The sequence below is a fragment of the Doryrhamphus excisus genome, linkage group LG11 (assembly GCF_037039965.1).
Source record: "Doryrhamphus excisus strain RoL-2023G ecotype Guam linkage group LG11, RoL_Dexc_Guam_v1.1, whole genome shotgun sequence".
Classification (NCBI taxonomy): Eukaryota; Metazoa; Chordata; class Actinopteri; order Syngnathiformes; family Syngnathidae; genus Doryrhamphus; species Doryrhamphus excisus.
Window position 1 is genome coordinate 18,753,587 of NC_136367.1, and position 21,679 is coordinate 18,775,265.

At 43.9% G+C, this 21,679-nt stretch overlaps 1 protein-coding gene and 1 long non-coding RNA gene across 4 annotated transcripts; one reads left to right on the plus strand and one right to left on the minus strand.

Annotated features, from left to right (window-relative positions):
- Positions 1-340: 340 nt before the first annotated feature.
- Positions 341-14,779, minus strand: epha2a (eph receptor A2 a). 3 transcript variants are annotated; one of them, XM_058076628.2, is made up of 17 exons: positions 14,622-14,779; positions 12,235-12,302; positions 10,355-10,991; positions 5,229-5,384; positions 4,811-5,143; positions 4,181-4,308; positions 3,900-4,077; positions 3,719-3,821; positions 3,308-3,360; positions 3,070-3,195; positions 2,801-2,986; positions 2,664-2,725; positions 2,365-2,574; positions 1,828-1,977; positions 1,516-1,709; positions 1,068-1,223; positions 341-872 (listed from the first exon to the last, which is right to left on the minus strand). In XM_058076628.2, exons 1-17 carry the CDS (start codon positions 14,701-14,703, stop codon positions 764-766), a joined length of 2,931 nt encoding a protein of 976 aa, XP_057932611.2. In that variant the 5' UTR covers positions 14,704-14,779; the 3' UTR covers positions 341-763. The 3 variants fall into 3 exon arrangements, with proteins under 3 accessions (XP_057932611.2, XP_057932602.2, XP_078651071.1); XM_058076619.2 differs by having other exon boundaries at positions 2,801-2,989; XM_078794945.1 differs by having other exon boundaries at positions 2,664-2,986.
- On the plus strand, positions 2,071-5,138 carry LOC131131709 (uncharacterized). Its single transcript, XR_013629501.1, has 3 exons — positions 2,071-3,048; positions 3,730-3,933; positions 4,033-5,138. It is a non-coding gene; the product is annotated as an uncharacterized LOC131131709 (long non-coding RNA).
- Positions 14,780-21,679: the final 6,900 nt, after the last annotated feature.

The window sequence follows — 21,679 nt, forward strand, 5'->3', positions numbered from 1 at the left end:
CTGCATATAACCGTTATAGCCATTGTAGACTGTCCAACACAATGCTGTGCGAGGGATCAAAGGTCAAAAGTATTTAAAGTTGTTTTCCAGCCTTTAATAAGATTAGGGGCTTTTAAATCCTTCCATTGCTTCTAATTCTCCATGCTGAAAAATGTACTGCTCGTGCGCTTCTCACTGTCAGCTGGTGCAGTAGGTCAGTCGAATAGCACAATAAGAAACAATATCGTTCCTTTCATAGCGCTCTGACAGTGTCAATATTATCTTTGTCACGACACAGTGCTCTGCAAGTGTACCTAATGTTCCTGAGTGTATACTGATCCACCAATCATAAATCGGCACGACAAGGCAACTCTTGACTTTATTTACACTCAATAATGCATTGCCCAGCATACATGCTCAACATATACGGTCGTAACAAATGACATAAATATCAGAGAAAATAAATATTAAATAAACATTTAGGGCTGTATTAAGACATTTTGTAAACACATAAAATGATCTGACTACAAAAGTGTGTGATTCTTTACCCTGAGAGAAGATAATAAAAAAAGCATAAAAACAAGCTCTTAATGACAGAGAGCATTATTCAGTACAACACAAGCGCTCTTGTGTGATGGTGGTTATAAAGTACGTAAGTGTTTTCAGTCTTATTCCTGTCTTCAGTCAGGAGGAGAGCGAAGGTCCACTTTTCAGTCCCCATGAGGCTAACTGTCATGGCGTGGTGGCTTTAGTGCATGTAGATGCAGAAGGAACGCTCAGCAGATCATACTGCAAACACGCTCAGGGGGCTGCTCTCGTCTTTCAGGCCCAGGATGCTGTAAGCGATCCTTTTCATGTGACCCGGCAAGCGAACGCCAATATTCCTGATGTCTCTGCAGGGGCAAAGGGGAAAACGCCATGTTAGCTATGTGAATGACAATGCAGACATTTTGTTCACGGCAGGAGGAAATGTCAAGAATGACACGTTATTAATTAAGTGGAAGACAAATGCACACCTGCCAACCTTGAGGAAACTTTCTGAAACGTCTGTGAATATGCAGTATGTGTGTGTCAAAGCATGCACTTACTCGTGCCTCAAGGCGAGCACCTGCTCCATGCTGGTGACGCCCGCGCGCGCAAAGCTTTCGTTGTACTGGCTCATCTTGATGGAGTCCAGCCACTCGGGAACAGATCTGAACATGGTGCCGTCACAGCCGCTGGTGCTGGGCAACCGGATGGACACCCTGCAGAAGGACAGAGGTGGACAATGGTTACCATTTTCTCGCCATTCAAAATCAATCTAATTGTAATGGCGTCCCACATAAGATCCAGTACAAAAGCTGTCTTTACAAAGATTTTATTGTATACGTTTTACATATTATTTATTTGACAGATGTTTTGTCTGCCTCACTGTTCTGCACAGCACTTTAGTACTCTATGGTTGTCTTAAGGTGCGTTATCAATAGAGTTAGACTGGATTCAAAAAACTGACTGACTTTTTAAAGGGTTAAAAGGACTGAATGTCGCTGAGCATACCGTGGGTCAAAGTCAGCGATGGTGGTCAGAGACTCCGGACTCTGCAGCAGTTTGTCCAGAATGTTGACAATGTCGGAGAAGCGGGGTCTTGAGGAACGGTCGTGCTGCCAACACTGCAGCATGAGCTGGTAGATGGCAGAGGGGCAGTCCATGGGTGCGGGCAGCCTGAAGGCCTCGTTGATGGCTTTCATGACCTGCGAATGAAGAAACCAGAGCTTAGGATGATCTACCGACTGTCACGCTGGCGGTCTGACATGTCGTCATATCATCTCCGGTTTTAAACTTAACAATCCGTGACAGAAGAAAGATTACCTCATGGTTGCTCATGTCCCAGTAGGGCCTTTCTCCAAATGCCATGACTTCCCACATGACGATGCCAAAGCTCCACACGTCACTGGCTGATGTAAACTTCCTGTATGCGATGGCTTCAGGCGCCGTCCAGCGGATGGGGATTTTACCTCCCTGATAGAAAAGCAACAGTGAGTCATTTTTGACCTCCAAGGTAAATAAGGTCCCTTGTTATGCAAAATGTACTTGCAGCAATGTGTTTGTGTTTATGAGCACCAAATGTGATTATCAATCAACCCTAACTTGTTTTGCGGTGTTTTTGAGCGAAGAGACACAATTTTTTTAGCTATTTTCATAACTTTAAGCCACCTCTGACCCACCCCTGTAGCCTAGCCCGCCCTGTGTATACTAAAAAGCAGGCTTCACTACACATCTTAAAATAAAGCCTATGGGAGCTGTACGGAAAAACACAGCTCATTAGCATTATTGGGAACTGTTGTGCAACTTATTTGAAATGGCTGAAAATATGAGACCTTTAAATGGAAACTTTAAATGACTTACTCTCGTTGTGTAGGTCCCCTCGGCATCATCCTCCAGGACACGCGACAGGCCAAAATCAGACACCTTACACTCTAGGTTGCTGTTGACCAGAACGTTCCTCGCTGCCAGGTCACGGTGCACATAGTTCATGTCTGAGAGGTATTTCATGCCGGCGGCGATTCCACGCAGCATTCCCCCAAGCTGGTAGGTGGGAATCTCCCCATCACGGTCCTGTGGGTATAAAGAAAGACTTTGTCATTCTGTGTACCAAATTTCACAGTTTTCACTGTGTCAGGTGAGTGTATGTGTGCCGTTTCTACCTTAAGATAGATATCCAGAGCTCCGTTTTCCATGTACTCTGTCACTATCATGGCATGCTTGACTGGAAAGTAAAAAAATAAGTTTAGAGAATGCTTCACCACTTTTTCCCCCTCTCTCTGCTGTTTCCAAGACTCACATTTGGTAACGACTCCTTCCAGGCGGATGATGTTGGGGTGCGAGAACTGTCCCATGATGCTGGCCTCACTCAGGAAGTCTTGCCTCTGCTTCTCTGAGTAGCCCTGCTTCAGGGTCTTGATGGCCACGGCCACCTCCCCCCGCCCGGGTGTCTTCATCACGCCTCTGAACACTTCGCCAAACTCGCCTGCTAGGAAGAAAAAAAAGAAGATGCTGACTTTCCCAGCCTTGACAAGCCTGGAATGGAAGGTAAGGGACCGGAATACTCGCCTACGCCGATGACTTTCAGTTTGTTGACGGCGCTGGGGTCGATCTCTGTGACAAACTTCTGGATGGCGATGTTGGGATCCTCGTACATGTGTGGATCAACGTATATCTTTAGAGGCTTCAGCTGATCTGGAATAGACCACAGTATTAGATTTCTGACCCACTTTGTGACTACTACATCATAACATACTATAGGATTACAAATATTGGTTACAATTACTAGTATGTGTTTCGTTTCTACCTGATGAAAAATAGGGATCCTCAGGTCCTCCTCTGCGATGAGACCTCAGCCTCCTGATAGGAACAAATACAATCAATGCATGAGACAAGAGACATCACTTTTAAGACTACAATGAAGTACAATGGAAAAACTAAAAAAAAATACATACGACAACTAATATAATTTCTACTATGTCACACTCTTCTGCACTCTTTGTGTATGCTACGGGCCCCACCCACTGAGATGAAGAGACTGTATGACTGACAAAAGAGTTCACTCCGTTCATGCCGTTGCTCTATGTCTCCAAACATTACTGATGCCCACTGACCACAATACTACATATACTTGTCTTTCAATATTTTCTGACAAATAGTAGGCCATATTCAACTATGAAGGTTGTACAAAGAATACTACATTTTTTCTGTGACCAACCTTTTTCGTAGCAACAGGACGGCCACCACCACCAGCAGAATAACAGCCACTCCAGCCACAGCTCCCATCACCATGGTGGAAGGGTTCTGGATCTGAGACTCGGCTGTGAAGAGAGGGAGGACAAGCAATGAGATGACATGAAAGTGAGATTTGACTTGATTGACTGGAGTGAGAGCGCTACCTAGTGGGGCCGTGTGGAACTCGTACTCCATGCTGTAGGTACCAGGGCTGCCTTCAGGGCCGAGCGCCTGGACCTTGAACATGTATGTGGTGTCCGGTGTGAGGTCATTAATATGGACGGAATTCTTTTCCAGAATCAGGACCGTGTAAGTGGTTACGTCACGCTCTCCATCTCCATCCTTCAAAGGCAAGGTTGAAAGACGTGGATTAAGATCATCTTCCATCAAAACAACAAGGAGCCCCTCGGTGGAATGTCCGCACACAAGAAGCACTCTGTCTTACTTTTCTGCGGTACATCAGCTCATAGCGATGACTGATGTGGGCTGGAGGTCTGCGAGACAGAGTCCACGAAAGAGACAGGCTGTTGGGGCTGCGATCATCCAGATGGATCAGCGTCACCTTTGGGGGATCTAAGGTAATGGTGGGTGAGTGGCAGAGACCAAAACAACACTTAGTGACTCAGCTCACAAAGCTTTGGACATTTTGAAATGAGAGCTTTTGGGATTCAGTGGGTGGCCTGAATTCTGCTTTGTGCCGAAAGCTATTTTTTGACCAGTGTAAATATTTTTCTTATGGTTTTAGAGTGAGTAACACTGGGAATTCAGCTTGATGGGCTCAGACATTTCCAAATTAACAACATGAATAATTTAAATCTTGTAAAATTATTTTAGCAGGAAATAACACATGAAAGTGGCAGAAGACTATAAGTTGTTAAAATATGAAAAGTTGTATTCAATGGTCTAAATATATGGGGATTTTGCCACTCGGCTCCTTGTTATAGAACAGCAGGTTGTGCAGAAAGTGCTGAAATATTGAAGAGTTTAAAGAACTTCTCATTCATTTCACCTGTAAAGGTTATAGTGCATTTCAGCTTCATCCTGCTGAAGATAAAATAAATAAGCCTGAGCTCACCGGTATAGTCCAGAGCAGTGGTGATGGTGGTGGTGGGCCTCAGAGCGCTGTACTGGGACACTCCACTGTGCGCCTCCAAGGTGAACGTGTAGTTGAGATGAGAGTCCAGCTCGCTGACGATGACGGTGGTGTCCCGCAGGTCAGTCAGACCGGGCTCAAAGCGTATCTTATCACCGCACAGGACGCACAAGGCCCTGTCGCACTGCTCGCACAGCACGCTGTAGCTGAGGTCGCTGCGACCCCCGGTCACCAGTGGCGCACTCCAGGACAGCTGCAGCCTGCCGTCTGCTGACAGGGTGGTGGAGGTCAGGTCGCGAGGAGCACTGGGTGGAGCTTTGGGAGGAAGTGGGTGACAGAGGAGTTAGCCTAAAACACCCCCAGGGCCTCTGTTAACGTTCATAGAGAGTGCAAGTCTAACCCGAGCAGGCAGATGTGACTGGATCTGAGGGTGAGCGGAAGAAACCGTCCTCACACTGGCACTCCCTGGCGCCGGCTGCGGAGGGCTTGGTGTTGTGAGGACACACCTGACAAAGCTCAACGCTCACAGACGGCTTGAAGTAGCCCGGCTTGCATGCTGTAAAGAGACAAAAGACAGTGTTAGATGTACACTGTCGGAATAAATGCGGCCAAAAACAGGAAGGGATGAGTGAACAAAAGGAAAACAATGAGGCTGTGTGTAATGTTAGGCCCTTCCACCCAACAGGAAGCTTTTGTTTTGAGTAACCTATAATCACTGGCTCTTTGTATTCTGAGGAATGAAAAGGGATTTCCTTCACGATGTGTCTCCACTTGCCTTTTCCACCTGAAGGCCTCGTCTCATGTCACACACTGCTAGCACGGCGCGGATGGCAGCACACCATTAAATCCATCAGGTGATGTGATCTGCCTTCCCACCGTGAACTCTGGCGGACAACGCGAGTGTTTTTGCCAAAGGAAATGGCACACCAGACACTGGTGGCGTTCTGTGATGAACATCTTTGCTTTAGTGATAAGCAAGCGGCCTTTCCGGACCATGGAAGGTTAATGAACGTGCAGACTGGACATAAAACAGGCCTGCACGGACGAGACTGATGTTTCCTCTCTTTCCTTTTTCCTTCCATTCATAACAAATTATGACATGTAAGGTTGAAAGAGTTAAACGGAGGGGGAGGACATTGCAGGAAGAGGAAGTGTTGTTGGAGCTGAGTGTGATTTTTAGCGTTAAGGAAACAGTCTCCACATACTTTCTCATCACAGTCAAATAAGAATTTTTTTTTGTGAACCCTGCATTGAGGGTGAGGTTGTACTTCCCATAGCCATGTTTCCATAAAAAAACACACTATTCTGTTCATTGTCAAGATTTGTAGAAAGTGAAAAAGATACTGGAATTGATTCATGCCACAATTGGCATCACTGAGATACTATCCACACGCAGACGTGTATACAATACAAAGTACAAGGAAATGGCAGTCTGCATGCCATGAAATAGTATTTTTTCAAAATGGCTTCCAGAGTGGGGAATGTCTGAAAACGTCGCCTTGTCGTTTCTGTGTAGACAAGCAAAACAGCTGTTTTCCGAAAACCATGACATTGCCGTCTTGTGATGACAAACCAACATGATATCTGATATCACCCACCCCCGTCGACATTCTTCTGATATTATGACTGGCAGAAGTAATTCCAGTTTGTTGTAGTTCAAGATGAGCCTTGGAAAGCGGAAGACGTCTTTTTTTTTTTTTTCTTCTTCTATCGTTTAGTGTGTCACGTGCTTTCATTTGTGTGTCTGTTTACAGTGCCACACGTGTTACGTTGTTTTTACCCAGTGATCCATTCCCGTCTGGATGCAACTACAGTGGTGCCTTGGTTGACATCATTAATCTGTTTCAAACCAAAATAGACTCTAACCAAAGAAAATATTCCCATACAGAATATCAATCCAATTAATCTGTTCCCGACACCCAAAAATGTTATCACAAAACACATCTTATAGACAGTAATTATAGTTTTACATGTAGAAAATGATGCAAAAGTAATTACAAATAACAAACGTATGGTGTCGGGGAGTAACATGTCTGGGACATGTTCTATGTTTGACTGCCGCGAACATACTGTGGTACTGTACATTTGAATGTTTATGTTTTGTTGTTAGAACCAGAAATGAGTGTTATGGATGTAAAATGAGACAGGAAGAAACACAGCGCGTCACCTTTGATGCCTCTCCAGGTTGATAGACTGTTGTACGGAAACTGGCGTACATGTGACATTCACATTCACATAGGAGGTCTTGCAAAGTTTTTAGCAAGTATTTTGGATGTTAAAGAAAAATCGCACAAATCGGGGCGGATGTTAACCAAGACACCATTGTATTTAATAATCCGGCATTGTGAACGCAAATTTTTTTCAACCCGCCAAAAAAACAATCCCAAGAACGTTTCGGTGTAAACAGGGCCCGAGTTAGACACCCTCTAGTCCTTTGATCGGCTGTCAAGCTGAACTTTATACCCCAACTGTGGCTCAAGTATTACCGTGGCAACGCATAAGGAGCAGGTTGACTTGGAGTAGCAGGGGTAAAGATGAATAGAAGGACTTAAAGGGGGGGATGGGAATAAAAAAAGATCTGGACTGGAGCACCAACAGAAGTTCTCTCTGGGGAGTCACTCGGTGGGTGTGGGGGTCTCTTCGCATAAGAAAAGGGGGCCAGCCCATTTTAATCTTGAGCTGGAGTGCCAGGACCTCTGTCACGTAGCAAAGAAACTCCAGCTCTATTCATCTATTGTGTGGAGGACCGGACAGAGTGGTGCCATAAATATGTTGCATTACTCACTGCGGCTCGTAAAAGGGCTCCATGTGTGCCGCGCTCGGAGAACATTGTGAAAGCGCACCGGATCTCAGAGTTGAGTTTGGAGGGAGAGTTGTCATTCAACCGGTGGTTGGATGTTCTGCCGCGAAACCTTTATTCGCTGCGCTCTTATTTTCGCTTGTTGATGGAACTTTAAGCTTCTAATTGCCCGATACTCCTTTTGACGATGGCACACATGTGAAAAGGACTTACGTTCCGCACCGGTGCATCTGTTAATTGAATCTGGGCTTTTGCTTGCTGTGTCGGCTCATTGTTCTAATGAGTTGGAACACGGATTAGGCCGCTTGTTGCGTGTGTTAACAACCGGATGAAAGAGCACAGGGAGGCAAAGTGGGCTACGTAACAGCTGTCCTGTTGCTCCACTAATCCTCTTGACTAAATTACACTCCACACCTAACTAAGCAGCCACGGAACTAACCACCCTTCATGCGCCAACTGCCGGCCCGCTCCCGAGCCCTGCAACGTCCGACAACCTGCTTATTTGTGTCAGTCAGCATTCCTCCTCAGCTTGCCGGCTTCCTGTTCCCACAACAGTTGTGCTCTTCAGTAGAAGACACATGCAGACCGTAAGTCTCCGGGAATGTCACTTTCTCTGACACCTAAAGCCTGGAATGAAGTGGTGGCATTACAGAAGTGAGCTGCGTGGAACAAAGGCCAACAGTGTTTTAATTTTCAATACTGGGTCAAACTCTGCAGCACTGAAATCATTTTAATCCCTCAGAAATATTTGCTGTCTTCCTCTCAGCTATTCATGCACAACGTCGGTTTCCGGAGCTCAGCTCAGAGTCCGTCAGTGGTCAGGAGAGAACATTCCTCTGCCCTGACTTCCTCCACGCCTTCAGTAGAAGATCCCCTCCCTTTCTGAAATGCGTTTCATCGCCAGTCACTGCTCCGACTGATCACATGAAGGAATGGCGACGGTGCCAGTCAAGGTGACTGGAAAGAGCAGGAGTCATAAACCGCAGCCTGACTCAAGAGAGGCGTGCCAACCCATCCCTGTAATCTGTGGTTCCGGTTGCCTTAGCAACGGACACAAGCAAATACTTTGCAAGGGAAAGACGAGGCGCTCAGGTAGTCATTCCGGCGAATTCACACGGCCCTTCCTTGAGTCAATCAGTGCAGCAGGTGACGCCAGGGTGAAAGAATTCCTTTCAGAAATCCCCGCACCGTACCGTGCCCTTCCTCCCTCCTTCCTCTTCTCCCCGCTGTCCTCCCACACTTCCTCCAGAGAGCTCAGCGCACACATATACCACACCCCGGCATGCCAAAAGGCCATTTTCCACACTCGCAGCAAGAACACATACAGTGGCTACACCACAGTTATGCCTTTTATGCTTTCACCTCTGTTTGTTTTTTTTATTTTCATTTTTATGGATGCAGTGTTCACTTCCCTCAGGGCGCAACATACTCCAAAGTTTTTGCATACTTAACTTCACATAAACCTTCAACAGCGTGCTTCCACATTCCGCATTATTTCCAAATTAGACGCGTCTCTTTTATTACATTCTTAAAACTAAAGCCGCACAGAGAAATCAGGAAAAACTACTCTCATTTCTAAATAATGCCTTTTTTTTACTTGCATCACAAACCAACTGCCATTGTCCTCAGGGGCTCGTCCAGGGCGAGTCGGCCCGGCTAATAACACTGTCTAATAACACTGACAATATCCATCCATCCTTTTTCTTATTCTCACTAGGGTCTTCAGGCGAGAGGCGTGGTACACCCTGGACTCGTCACAATGACAAAAATAATACCGAAAAAAAACGCGCGGGTTCTTTAAAGAGGAAGGCACATGGCCATGAACATGGTCTGTGTGAAAAAGTCATATTGGATTTACTGCCAGAGCACCACCGCGGGAAAAGCACAGGGACACCTGGGACATCTTCCATTCCTGTGGGAAGATCTTCCACAAGTTTCTGGAGTGTCTGTTGGAATGTGTGTCACTTCTGAGGTCAGAGGTCACCGATGTTCGAGTTGAGGGAGGGCTTTCGCTGTTCTACACCAAACTAATCCCAGTCTGCCTTTATGGACGTTGCTTTGTGCGCTGGGAGAACGGTCACGCTAAAAGAGAAGGGGGGCCTTCCCCAAAGTGTTGCCGCAAAGCTGGAAGCATACAATTGTTCAAAATGTCTTTGCTAAGAAGAATGATTAAGATTAAGGGAAAGTTAAGGGGTTATTATGATGTGGCTCCCTGCTTATAAATGCCATATAAATGCAGGTGAAAAAAATCAGCTTTTAATCATTGGGAGGTTTTTCCGCTTCTTTTTCCAGCTTTGAGCAGCTCTTTCATCTTTACATAGAACTTGGACAATTGTTCTACTTCTTCCCGTATAAGTACAACATGCTAAAAGTAGATGTCTCATGTGGTATGATACAGCGTATGTCTCTTAGCGCTGCACTCGGCCACATCAAGCCATCACTCTTTCCATAAAACAGTGCCTCGGCAAGACGGCAGAAAGGAAGTAACTGTAACTGCCGCCAATCTAAATTAAGACAAACATGTTGGGGCAATATCTGTTATTTGCCTGACCTGTCTGGGCAAGATCTGCAGCCTTTCTGTGTCAGACGTCCCAAATAAAGCAGACTAGTTAATGAACGTTCCCCCGCTGGTGTTATTCACAGCAACCGCAAGCAGCGGTTACGACGTGTGTCTTTTACTAGAAGGCTTCGCTCGTGATTGCGTGGCATGTCGTAGTGCTTCTTACCTTGGCACGAGTCCCCGGTGGTTTCATAGCCTGGGAGACACTGGCACTGGCCCACCGGAACCACCCATTTGCCCTCGGCTGAGCAGTAGATGCGTGGGGTGGACTGACTCACTGCGTTCTCCACGCAGGCGCCCTCCACCTCCCTCAGAGTGTCTGCCACCGTCTCCGGGAAGGCTGCCAGGCTCTGCACGGTGGACGGGCAGGTCTTGTAGTACAGGCGGACAGAGAGGATCCCCACGCACGCGCCCAGGTCCTGAAAGGCCAGGTAGAAGCCTTTCCTGGACAGGGACCCCACCGTCCTGGTCTCGGTGTTGATCTTCAGCGTACGCCCCCGCGTGACCTCATCGGGAGCGATGGTGGCCACTTTGCGGAACTGCCCTTTGCGGAAGTTGGTTCCCACGTCGGCGTCCGCTTCAGAGATGAAAAGGTTGAAGGTCTCTTTGCAGGACACAGAAGCACCATCAAAGGTGTTGCAGTCTCGCACGGTAAAACGGAGCTCCACAGAGACCCGCGAGGTGCCTGGGCGCCGCTGAATGAAGGTGGTGCGGAGCCAGTTGTCTTGTTCAGTGGAGTCTATGTTGCATACGCTGTAGGTGTAGAAAAGGGAGCCGTTCACCACCGTCTGCACGATCTCCCACTGCAAGACAGGAACATCATCTTTGGAGGCAAATGTCACAACAACAAAAATACTTTTTTCCTTTCAAGAAGCAGACACCTCTGCCTTGGTGCTGAGTGAGGAGCCCATAAAGCGCACACAGTAGGATTATTGGCCTGGACATGTGCTGCTCTCCGTGTGTGTGTGAGTCTACGTGTGTGGTTTTCCACTAACACACTGAGGGCCCATGTGTGTGACGCAGACACAAATCCAACAATCACTACTGTAGAATATACCAACTAACATTTATGGCTGTTGATTGCGCTTTATAGTTGCTGCGGCATCGCAATTAAAGACCTTTACGAGACAGGGAAGCAATGACTTGTAGAAAGATTAAAAGACTCCTTTCTCAGCTTCGATGCGAACGAACACGTTGCACGCTGGTGCTACTGATGTACTTCTTTTATGAGAATAATAGGACACATTTAACTAGTGTAAATTAAAGATGAGGTGGAAAAAGTAATATGCAATATAAAGCAAATGATGTGTAGCGCAGTGTTATTGTTGAAGTTCTGGTAGTTTTTGTTATTAATGTGCTCCAAAAAGTCTGACTAAAACTGAAACAGGACGATACAGTACAGGCCAAACTGACAAAAAAACTGGGACACACAAAAACCTTTAAAAAGTTTGACTGTATTATTAAAAAATTATTTCTTATAATAATAAACTTTTTCAGTGGTAGATCCTGCTGTCTAATCAGCTGTTCCTTTAAGCTACATAGTTCATAACATAATTACTCCAGTGCGATATGAACCTGTGATAAAAACGGTGACAAAGTAGGCTGACATAAAAGCACAACTTCCGACAGGCAAGGGAGGGGAATTCCTTGACCAAAGAACAGTCAACAAGTTTGGTTCTTTTGAGCGGCGCTGCGCTCATAGCCCACACAGTGGATGGAGCCATGTCCTGTTGCTTTTTTTAGACGGAAAGCCACAAAACTATAGATAGAGAGATGTTACTGGCACCCACAATGATACAAGCACACTGTCAAGAGGAACACTTCCATTTCTGCTGTTGGCGAGTTTTGAGTTCTCATGAAAAAGCCCTTCAAGGCAGTATTGGCATCACATTAAAAAGATCTCAATACGACAAACCGCCCAAAGGGAAGCTTTTAGTGTGCGCACTGAGCAGCTTTTAGTTGACGGTAAACTAAGCTCAATACATCACAGAGAAAAAGTCTTTGACCCCCGGTCTTAAAAATGCTTGTTGAGGTATAAATACTCACCCCGTTCTCATGTGGCGAAGTCAGCCAGCCCAACTCTCCTCCTGAAGATCTCATGTCCAGCAATACCTCTGCAGACACAGAAAGAAAAGCCTTAAAAAGTGAGTTGGAACAGGGATAGGCTCGTTTGATGTCGGCATCCGGCCCTCACACGTGTCTTTATACGATAATATTGATTGTTTGTTGACAATGTACAGTAAAACATCAACACAAATATCAAACTTTCTCAAGTGTTTTAATCCATTTATCAATTTTCTAGGGTGGCCAGCTGTCCTTCCCATATTTTTCGGGTCAGAACAAACCCTTTTGACGAAGAAGATGGCACAAAAGAGAGAAAAAAATGGTGGAAAACCATGCAGCACCAGAAGTCACATTAGTGGTAAGAATTATTTTATTTATTACTGGATAACTTTATTATAACAATGTTAATAAAAAGTACATGATGCAATGTTAGCAGACATTGTGCGTGAATGCTGAAAAGCTGACACGAAACTGAAACGCTTTGAAGAGGTGCGAAAATCGAAACTTTGAATGAGACACAGGAGCCATTCAGAAGCTGAAGCTGGACAGAAACACCATTCAAATATGCCAAAACGTATAATGAAAGTAAGAGTAAATTGTTAATTTGAGTTGAAATTCTGTCCTGTCCTGAGTGTGCTGAATATTTTCATGTTGGATTTGTTTGAATTGGTTAAGAAATGGAGGAGTAGGAATAAATCGATGAAAATGGCTGACTACAATGCTTTCAGCATTCACATAATAAATACTTATTTTTAATACTTATTTCCTTAAAATGCATGCACTTAATTGTTGTCAATGTTAAAAAATATGAATATATTTTTAATATTAATATACAGCTGTCATGGAAATATATTTAAAATATGTGAATTTTATGGCGATCTTAGCCAAAAAGGTTCCTGACCCCTGATTTATGTGTGTATAACTCCTATTATTAGGGAAACAAAAAAAAGAATAACATGTTTTTTCTAACCTGCTATGCTGATTTGAATTATAATCAAAGGCAAAATTAATTGCTTTTTTTATTTTTTTACTTTGGAAAAGAAAAAGATTAATTTTCAACTCCTGCCTATGAATCTATCTGAGATAGAAACACTTATCTCCAAATGTGCTTTATTGCACTGGAATTACAGGAGTACGTATACAGCCCACATGTGCCTGTGTACTGTTAAGTCCTTGCTGGTGAGTTCAGGGGCCATCAGCTTTATGGGACTTGCCACATGCCACCCTTTGACAGTCTAATCAAGCATGTCGGTGTGATTTAAACACCTCATTGAGCGTGTCCCCTACCACCAAGAAACATCTCTAATCGTGTCTACAAAAGGCGTAGGCACATCTAAATAACAGCATGGGCGAGTGAATACAAGAATGTGCGCCACAAGTGAAACTATATGGGACATGTTCAGGCATCTTACAGGTGCTCCCACACCCACACTGACGCCATTAGGCAACTATTCCCATAATTACAGTCAACTTTATTTCCAACATGCAAATGGATTTAATAACTTCCCTTTTTAAATAATTCACAAAGTCAATTCAAATGGGACATCACAAAATGGCGTGCGTAAACGGGGAAAAAATAAATGATGCTCTTTAATACCGCTGAAAAGCCAGCATTTCAAGAAATGCTGCAAATGTTAGACAGTCCGGGCCGATTGCAACTGGACTGTTCGGGTCCAGTTCAGTTGCGATCAATTGAATACTCTGTGTATAGATGACCTAAATTAATTACAATATCCAAAGGTTTTGCGTGTGAGAATATACGTTTACAACAGTGAAAGACGACATTTTAAGAGGAACTATTGCGTTATTACGATGTATTATTGTCATCATAACATCAGTTGTTTATTTGGTCTACAAAAATGTTGACAACATTGTTCATCTGCGTTGCTGTGTGACGCAGTTAAATAAAAGTTTTTTGTACAGTAATTTTTTTAATTGTACTTTTCTTAAAGTTAATGTTAAAATCTCGTCTCGTCTCGTTCTGGTGGACCCAATCTCGTGCATTATTGGGTGTCTCCTGACCCCCACTAGTAGTCAGTAATAGTGGCAGGCCATTCCATGGGTGAATTTACAATGAAACTGACACAGGATGCTTTAAGTGTACATGGTGCTCTAATGGATAAAGGAATAATACAGAGCTGTTTTAGTACTATGTTATAAAACATCATTCCACGTAATTCGGTTTGAGTATATCATCTATAACATTGAAAATGTACCAAGGAGCGCAGTGAAACTTTTAAAGCATAAGCTAAATTGTTACGTTATTACAGCAGGAAATTGAGGACGCTCAAATTCCAAACTCCTGACTCATGAGTCATTACCGTACAAGCTCAACGTTTAACGTTTAAACTCAACAAAAAGTCACTTACGTTCCTTGGACTGGACGCTGACAAAGACAGTGGTGAAGAATACAAATGAACAGAAGCGTAGGGAGTGTCGAGGGAGCTCCATGTTTCCACTAAACTTCCACAATTCTTAACCTCCGTCCTCCGCTCCCACCAGCCTCACGGTGCACTGAAAGAAGCACGAGCCGGGCAGACCATTCACAGAAACAGGTGGCGTCATAGCTCCGCCCCCTTGGGAATGCGGATGTGGTCCTAATATGGTAGGGCGGGGCTACACCTGTCTCGCGAGGAAGCATGGTGGTCTCTCGTCATAAGTGTGCCACCTGTCGTCGTTATTTATATCAAATACATTACAAAAGTACAAAAATGTGTAAGTTATTAATTCATATTTTTTGTACTCATGAGAATTCAAACAAGAACAGACTTTAAATTGTTGTGATTGTACTGACGAACAAGTAAAAGTACAGATGTAAACATCTAGTCAGGTAGAAGTAAAAAAAATAATACATGGTAATACTAAAATGTATTAGTGTAAAAGATACTTTCATGAATTAACTTTTATTCTTCCTGCAAATGGTTGTCCTGCCCTTCCTTTACAGTTGACAGTTTTCCCCTACATTTTAATATTTATATTATTCAAAGTTACAATAAAGAAAACAAAACAGTTCAGATCAAAAACAATTGTAAAAAATACAAATATACCTAAACAAGTACTCTTTTGTCACTGTAATGGTTACTTTCCCCCTCTGTATAATACCTTTACTAATGTGATAACCACAAAATGCCTATTAGTATCCAATCCATATTGTCACACATATTTCATATACTGAATGAATGCACTGTGTGGTCATATATATGTGTATATATATATAAACATTGAGAGAAGCAGTAAACACACAAAATGCTGGACTTTTTCATTCCAATCCTATCAAGTAAGTGTAATTAATGCAGTTGAAACATATCAAAGCTTTGAGGTGAAAACTGGACAATCTTTTTGAGCAAGTAATTGCCAAAATCCTCCGCACCTCATGCAAGGACTTGTCTTTCCCACGACTGGTAAAGGAGGGGTCAAGTGGGGGAGGTGCCCCGGTATGAATATATGACTACTAATGAGACGTTCCTCAAAAAGAAACCTTACAATTTGGCTATGAATATGCATCTACAAAGGCCACAGGATAACGCTGTCCCCTAGCAACTCTTATTTGGAGGAATTTCAGAGTCAAGTCGCCACTCTGTGAAGCGGCGCGCAATTGGAAACAAGAGCAGACGGACAGCCTGTAAAGAAAAAAAAGTGTTGAGGTGGATATTGTCTTGTCCAGAGTTACCACAAATGCACATTAATCAAACAAGATGTTGGTGAAAAAAACACCCAGTGAACAAGTTAAGTGTTGACCTTTGGATAACAATCACTTCAATGGCTTCCAAGCATAAATTGTACCTCAACACAATAAGTGTCCCTCCAACATGACTTCTATGTCATTCCATCTGGCAACATGAAAAAGTCATACATAAATTTCACAACTTTAAAGGACAGAAGATTGAAATGTTTATTTGGGTCCTAGATGTACAGCTCCTGCATATAGTGGTGTGAAAAAGTGCTTGTCCCCTTCCTGATTTCTTCTTTTTTACGTGTTTGTTACACTTAAATGTTTCAGATCATCAAATAAATTTAAATATTAGTCAATGACAACACAGCTGATCACAAAATGTAGTTTTTAATTGAAAACTTTATTATTAACCGAGGAAAAAACATCCAAAAATACATAGCATTGTAGTGATTGCCCCTTAAACTGAAGACCTCTTTGGGCCGCTCTTAGCAGCAACAACTGCAATCAAGTGTTTGTGATAACTTGCGCTGTGGAGGAATTTGGCCTACTCCTCTTTGCAGAATTGTTGTCATTCAGCCACACTGGAGGTGTTTTGCTCCTGGAACTCTGCCATCAAGGCCGTTTTTGCCCAGTGTCTTTCTTATAGTAGAGTCATGGACACAGACCTTTGCTTTTTGTGGGGTCTTTTGTGACTTCTTAGATGAGCCATCGCTTTGGGTCATTTTGGTTGGCCGGCAACTACTGGGAAGATTCACCACTGTTCCATGTTTTCACCGTTTGTGGATAATGGCTCTCACTGTGGTTGGCTGGAGTCCAGACTGATAGATCTCAATTAATCTCAGTTAAGTTTTAAAGGGGGTAATCACTTTTTCACACACGTAGGTTTGGATTTTTGACTGCCTTAAAAATAAGAACCTTCATTTTCTTTCAACATTTTGTGTTCAATTGCGTTGCCATTGACTTACATTTATTTGATGATCTGAAACATTTTAGTGTGACGAATGTGACTTCCTTGTTTTTGTTACTTGCGCATATTTCTTTTGTTGAAGATTGAAGCTTATTGAGCAATTTCCACTGACAGAGTGGAGAAAGAAAAGTGGCACATGAGTGACAATGTGAACACACTGAGAAATCCTTCACTTCCAAATGAGCGAGCACACGTTGTTTTCCAGTGCGAACCAGCACTCCAATGCAAGCCTCCATCTCAAGTAGCGCTTTCTCTCCTCGTCCCTTTTTTGGCGCTTTTGATACGTGAGGCGTTACCTCGGCGTGTGTTAATGCGCAGGCTGCGAGAAGTGGTTTCTGTTGTCGTCGCCAAGTCGACGGTGTCAAAGGTTAACACCCCCTCTAACACGCAAGTATGCAAACGCTCGCCACACAATGCAGGCGTCTTCTTTTGATTGGGCTAACAGAGCATGCGTCCTGCAGCCTCGCAGCACTCCAAGCATCGCCCCCCACCGCCCTAAGCCCACATCCTTACCCGCCTGCTCGTCACCCGCTTCTGAGGGCGATGACAGCACAAAAAAAGTGCTTCTCAGCGGGGGGGCTGGATCTGAATTTTGTGGGTCGGTGAACAGAAGTGGCTGAAGCGGCAACGTCACGTCATTCAGCGGGCCTGCGCCCCCTGACCCCGCTGCCCTCACACTTCTCGTGCTATCAGCAAACAGAGAGCTGCGCCTCTATTCAAAGCAACAGGGAGGTTTTGTGGGACGCTAACATGAAATCCTGATTAAGGCCATTCTCACAGTTAGTCACCCCCCACCTCCCCAAAAAACCTTGTTAGGAGTGATGGATTCCCGCCTTTGTTCATACATTTTTAGTGTTCCTGCTTTGTCTTCATTCTTATCCACAGAAACTCCTTTTGCCTTTGATACACCTGCACAATCCCATGAGATATAATTGGCTTAATTTGTTTCAAACATGCATACAGGTTACACTGGAAAAGGACATAATTTAATCCTACACCTTCTCCGTTTCATGTTAATTGTTCATACGTTTCTTCACTTGCTGTAGTCAACATTTGCTGTTTACTGGAGATACACAATATATTTGTTTTCAAAACCGATACCAATAATGTTCCACTCTCAAGACGCATATCGTACCAATAACTTACCTAACTAATTAATTTCTGTCACAAAATGACATTGCACAAACGGGCTGAAATTGACATTCATTCATTCATTTTCTACCGCTTTTTCCACCGAGGGTCGCGGTGGGTGCTGGAGCCTATCCCAGCTGTCTTCGGGCGAGAGGCGGGGTACAGCCTGGACTGGTGGCCAGCCAATCACAGGGGACATATAGACAAACAACCATTCACACTCATATTCATACCTATGGACAATTTGGAGTTGGCAATTAACCTAGCATGTTTTTGGAATGTGGGAGGAAACCGGAGTACCCGGAGAAAGCCCACGCATGCACGGGGAGAACATGCAAACTCCACACAGAGATGGCCGAGGGTGGAATTGAACCCTGGTCTCCTAGCTGTGAGGTCTGCGCGCTAACCACTTGTCAGCCGTGCAGCCCAAATTGACATCAGATGCTATTTTAATATAATATACAACAGGCATGAAGGGGGCGGCACGGCGGTCTAGTGGTTAGCACACAGACCTCACAGCTAGGAGACCAGGGTTCAATTCCACCCTTCACCCTCGGCCATCTCTGTGTGGAGTTTGCATGTTCTCCCCGTGCATGCGTGGGTTTTCTCCGGGTACTCCGGTTTCCTCCCACATTCCAAAAACATGCTAGGTTAATTGGCCACTCCAAATTGTCCATAGGTATGAATGTGAGTGTGAATGGTTGTTTGTCTATATGTGCCCTGTGATTGGCTGGCGACCAGTCCAGGGTGTACTCCTCCTCTCGCCCGAAGACAGCTGGGATAGGCTCCAGCACCCCCGCAACCCTCGTGAGGAAAAGAGGTAGAAAATGAATGAATGACGGAAGTATTCGATGGTGTGAGTGGAAACTCGCTAGCGTCTCGCCTCCCCACTGAGACAAAGAGGTCGAATGACTGACAAGAGGGTTGACACACCCAGTTCATTCCGGTATAGAACTAATACCCCCAGGTGTGATGCACAGAGTGAACCCTCTTGTCATGCATACATGCATCCATATATTGAGCCCGGAAAAATGATCAAGCTAGTTTGTATTTATGTTGCGGTTAATTGATTTATTGACTATCGTGACAGGCCAAATGATATATTTTTGCCAGTTTGGATTAGAGAAGTTCTATTTTTGTTCTATGCTTGGACCAAATTGTAGGCACAAACAATGACATCATCAGCTCAAGTTCAACCCATGCACTTACACGTAAAAGTCTCTCTTTGTGCATTCTTTTCATTCTTAAACGCCGCTAATCATCTGTGTCCTTCAGGGAAGTTGAAGAGGGCTGCCGTGGCTGTGAGATGCTTAACTGCGCTGTTTTATTTTCTTACTTTCTGTGTGGTCTCCTTGCGTCTTAAAAGTCCGAATGCCACTTCTGAGCGCCCCGCACCCACTACCCAAATGCAATACGTGGGCTACTCGGCATGCATTGTAGCGTTTCGAGAAAGACAAAAGCAAGAGCGTGCTCAGACAAGTGTCTCCTCTTATGAAGGAGGTCGGGAAACGTGAGAATGTGGTGGAGAACATTGGCATGACTCATACGCATCCCTCTGCCTTAAGTCTATTAGCAGTCTCTCATCTCTGGCCTCATTTATCTGAGAGCAGCTGCAAAGAAATGAACACTTCAGGTAGGCAGGAAGCTCTTTTTTTGGAAAGAATCCAAAGAAAGACGAGAGGAATCTTTTTTTTGTAATGTAAAACTACTTGAAACCAGAATGGCACTCGGATGACGCAAGACTTCTGATAAGGACAAACGGTCCTACATACTTAACAGATGACAACACCTTTATGCTGGAATTCTGTCATCAAAATTAATGGATCATTACAACTGTCGACAAAGTCTGCAAAAAGATAACATTTGTGGAACTAGTTCAACTAATATTATACTTTAAACTCTTTAACGAAGTTAATGGAACTCTAACAGTTATTTAATTGACTTTTAATTGACCTACATTTTTTGGGAAAAGGTCATTTTTCCAACCATCATCAAGCATGTTGTCACTTAAAACCTCAGTTCAGCTAGCATCAAAGGATTAACTCGCTATGCTACATTTATGCTAACTTTACGTGGCATCGCTTCTTCCAGCAACTACCGCATTTTCTGGACTATAAGTCGCACAATGACAAAAATGCATAATTAGGTAGAAAAAACATACATATGTCGCACTGGAGTATAAGTCACATTTTTTGCGGGTAATTTATTTTGCAAACTGCTTGACCAAAACCGACATTACGTCATCTTGGAAGGCAAGTTGTAACAATAAAAGAATAGAGAACAGGCTGAATAGGTGTAAGATATGCTAACACAATGGTTATTCAGCTACACAAAAAATAATGGTGTCTAGTGTTTAAGTAACATAAACAGTTTTTTTCATTTATAAGTTGCAGGAACAGCCAACCTATGAAAAAAAGTGCAACTTATAGTCCGGAAAATACGGTATATATATTTTTTCTTACACTTGTTAACCTCTTTTTACAGTACACACAAAAAGTGAGGCATTTCATACTTGAACATATTTGAATAATAGATGGACCAGATTTGCGGGGAGAATGCCATGCAAAAATTAAGATTTCAAACTGCCATCAATCATGTAAAAACATCACTTCCGTAAGCACCAAAGATGATCTCTCTACGGTAACTTTACACAACATTTTTAGTCTGACAAGAGGTGCTCAAGAGCAGAACAATATATCGTTTATAATATTTATTTATACCAGTCATTTCTGTGATGTTTACTTGAAAATGTTAGCAAAAATAAATTTTTATTGTGGTAAGAAATGCTTGAGAGCCAGATACAGTCATCAAAAGAGCCCTACCTGGCTCCCGAGCCATAGGTTCCCTACCTCTGATTTATACACTTATATGTGACAAGAATGTTAATGCACTGTAGGTTCACTTATTTTTACACTCTATAACCACTCAAAGTACTGAAATATTGCTTTAAAAATTCAATAAAAGTTTTACGAGAGCAACAGGTTTCCCCTGGAATAGATTCCTCCTGTTTCCTACGGTATGGATTGTATAAAGTTACAGACTCGACAGTTGGAAGCAGTGGAATAGCAGTGTAATCTTTCTTAATGGCTCCGGGTGACGTATTGTATTAGTAAATAACAGGTTGTGTATTCAGACTGCTTCCAGGCCGAGGTCCTTATAATCCTCCACGTCTGGCAAGTTGAATGGGTGGGGTGGGGAGGCGGGAGGGTGACGGCCCAACTAACTCAAATCTCTCTCCCCGAGTGAGGAGGCATGTTAAAGGTAATGGATGTTGGCAAAGGGGGGGACTAGTAAAGATGACAGCACACATTCATATGCATTTGTTTGTGTGCTCAGCTTGGCCGAGTCTGCCTCGTAGCCTTAAACAAAGGGGAGGAAGGAAGCCAGGGGGTTGAGTAAAATGCCTCGGGGGTGTGTGGCAGCACCACACATACATGGAGGCGTGCACACACACACACATACACACACATACCAACCAAACAGTGGCCTTCCAGCTTTGAGCCCTGTGGTCTATAGTCTGAAGTTATAGGAGTGACAGCTGGGCTAGCACACTCAGCATGGGTTTATTCTCTCTTTAATGACCAACTCCGACACACACACACACACACACACACACACACACACACACACACACCATCCTGTTTACTGTTTACTCT

Coding starts and splice junctions, on each gene's coding strand:
- epha2a (XM_078794945.1), bottom strand. CDS start 14,703: ATGGAGCTCCCTCGACACTCCCTACGCTTCTGTTCATTTGTATTCTTC. Junction 5,385..10,354: donor CACCGGGGACTCGTGCCAAG/GTAAGAAGCACT, acceptor GTCTCTTTACAG/CATGCAAGCCGGGCTACTTC. Junction 4,078..4,180: donor AGCTGATGTACCGCAGAAAA/GTAAGACAGAGT, acceptor TTGCCTTTGAAG/GATGGAGATGGAGAGCGTGA.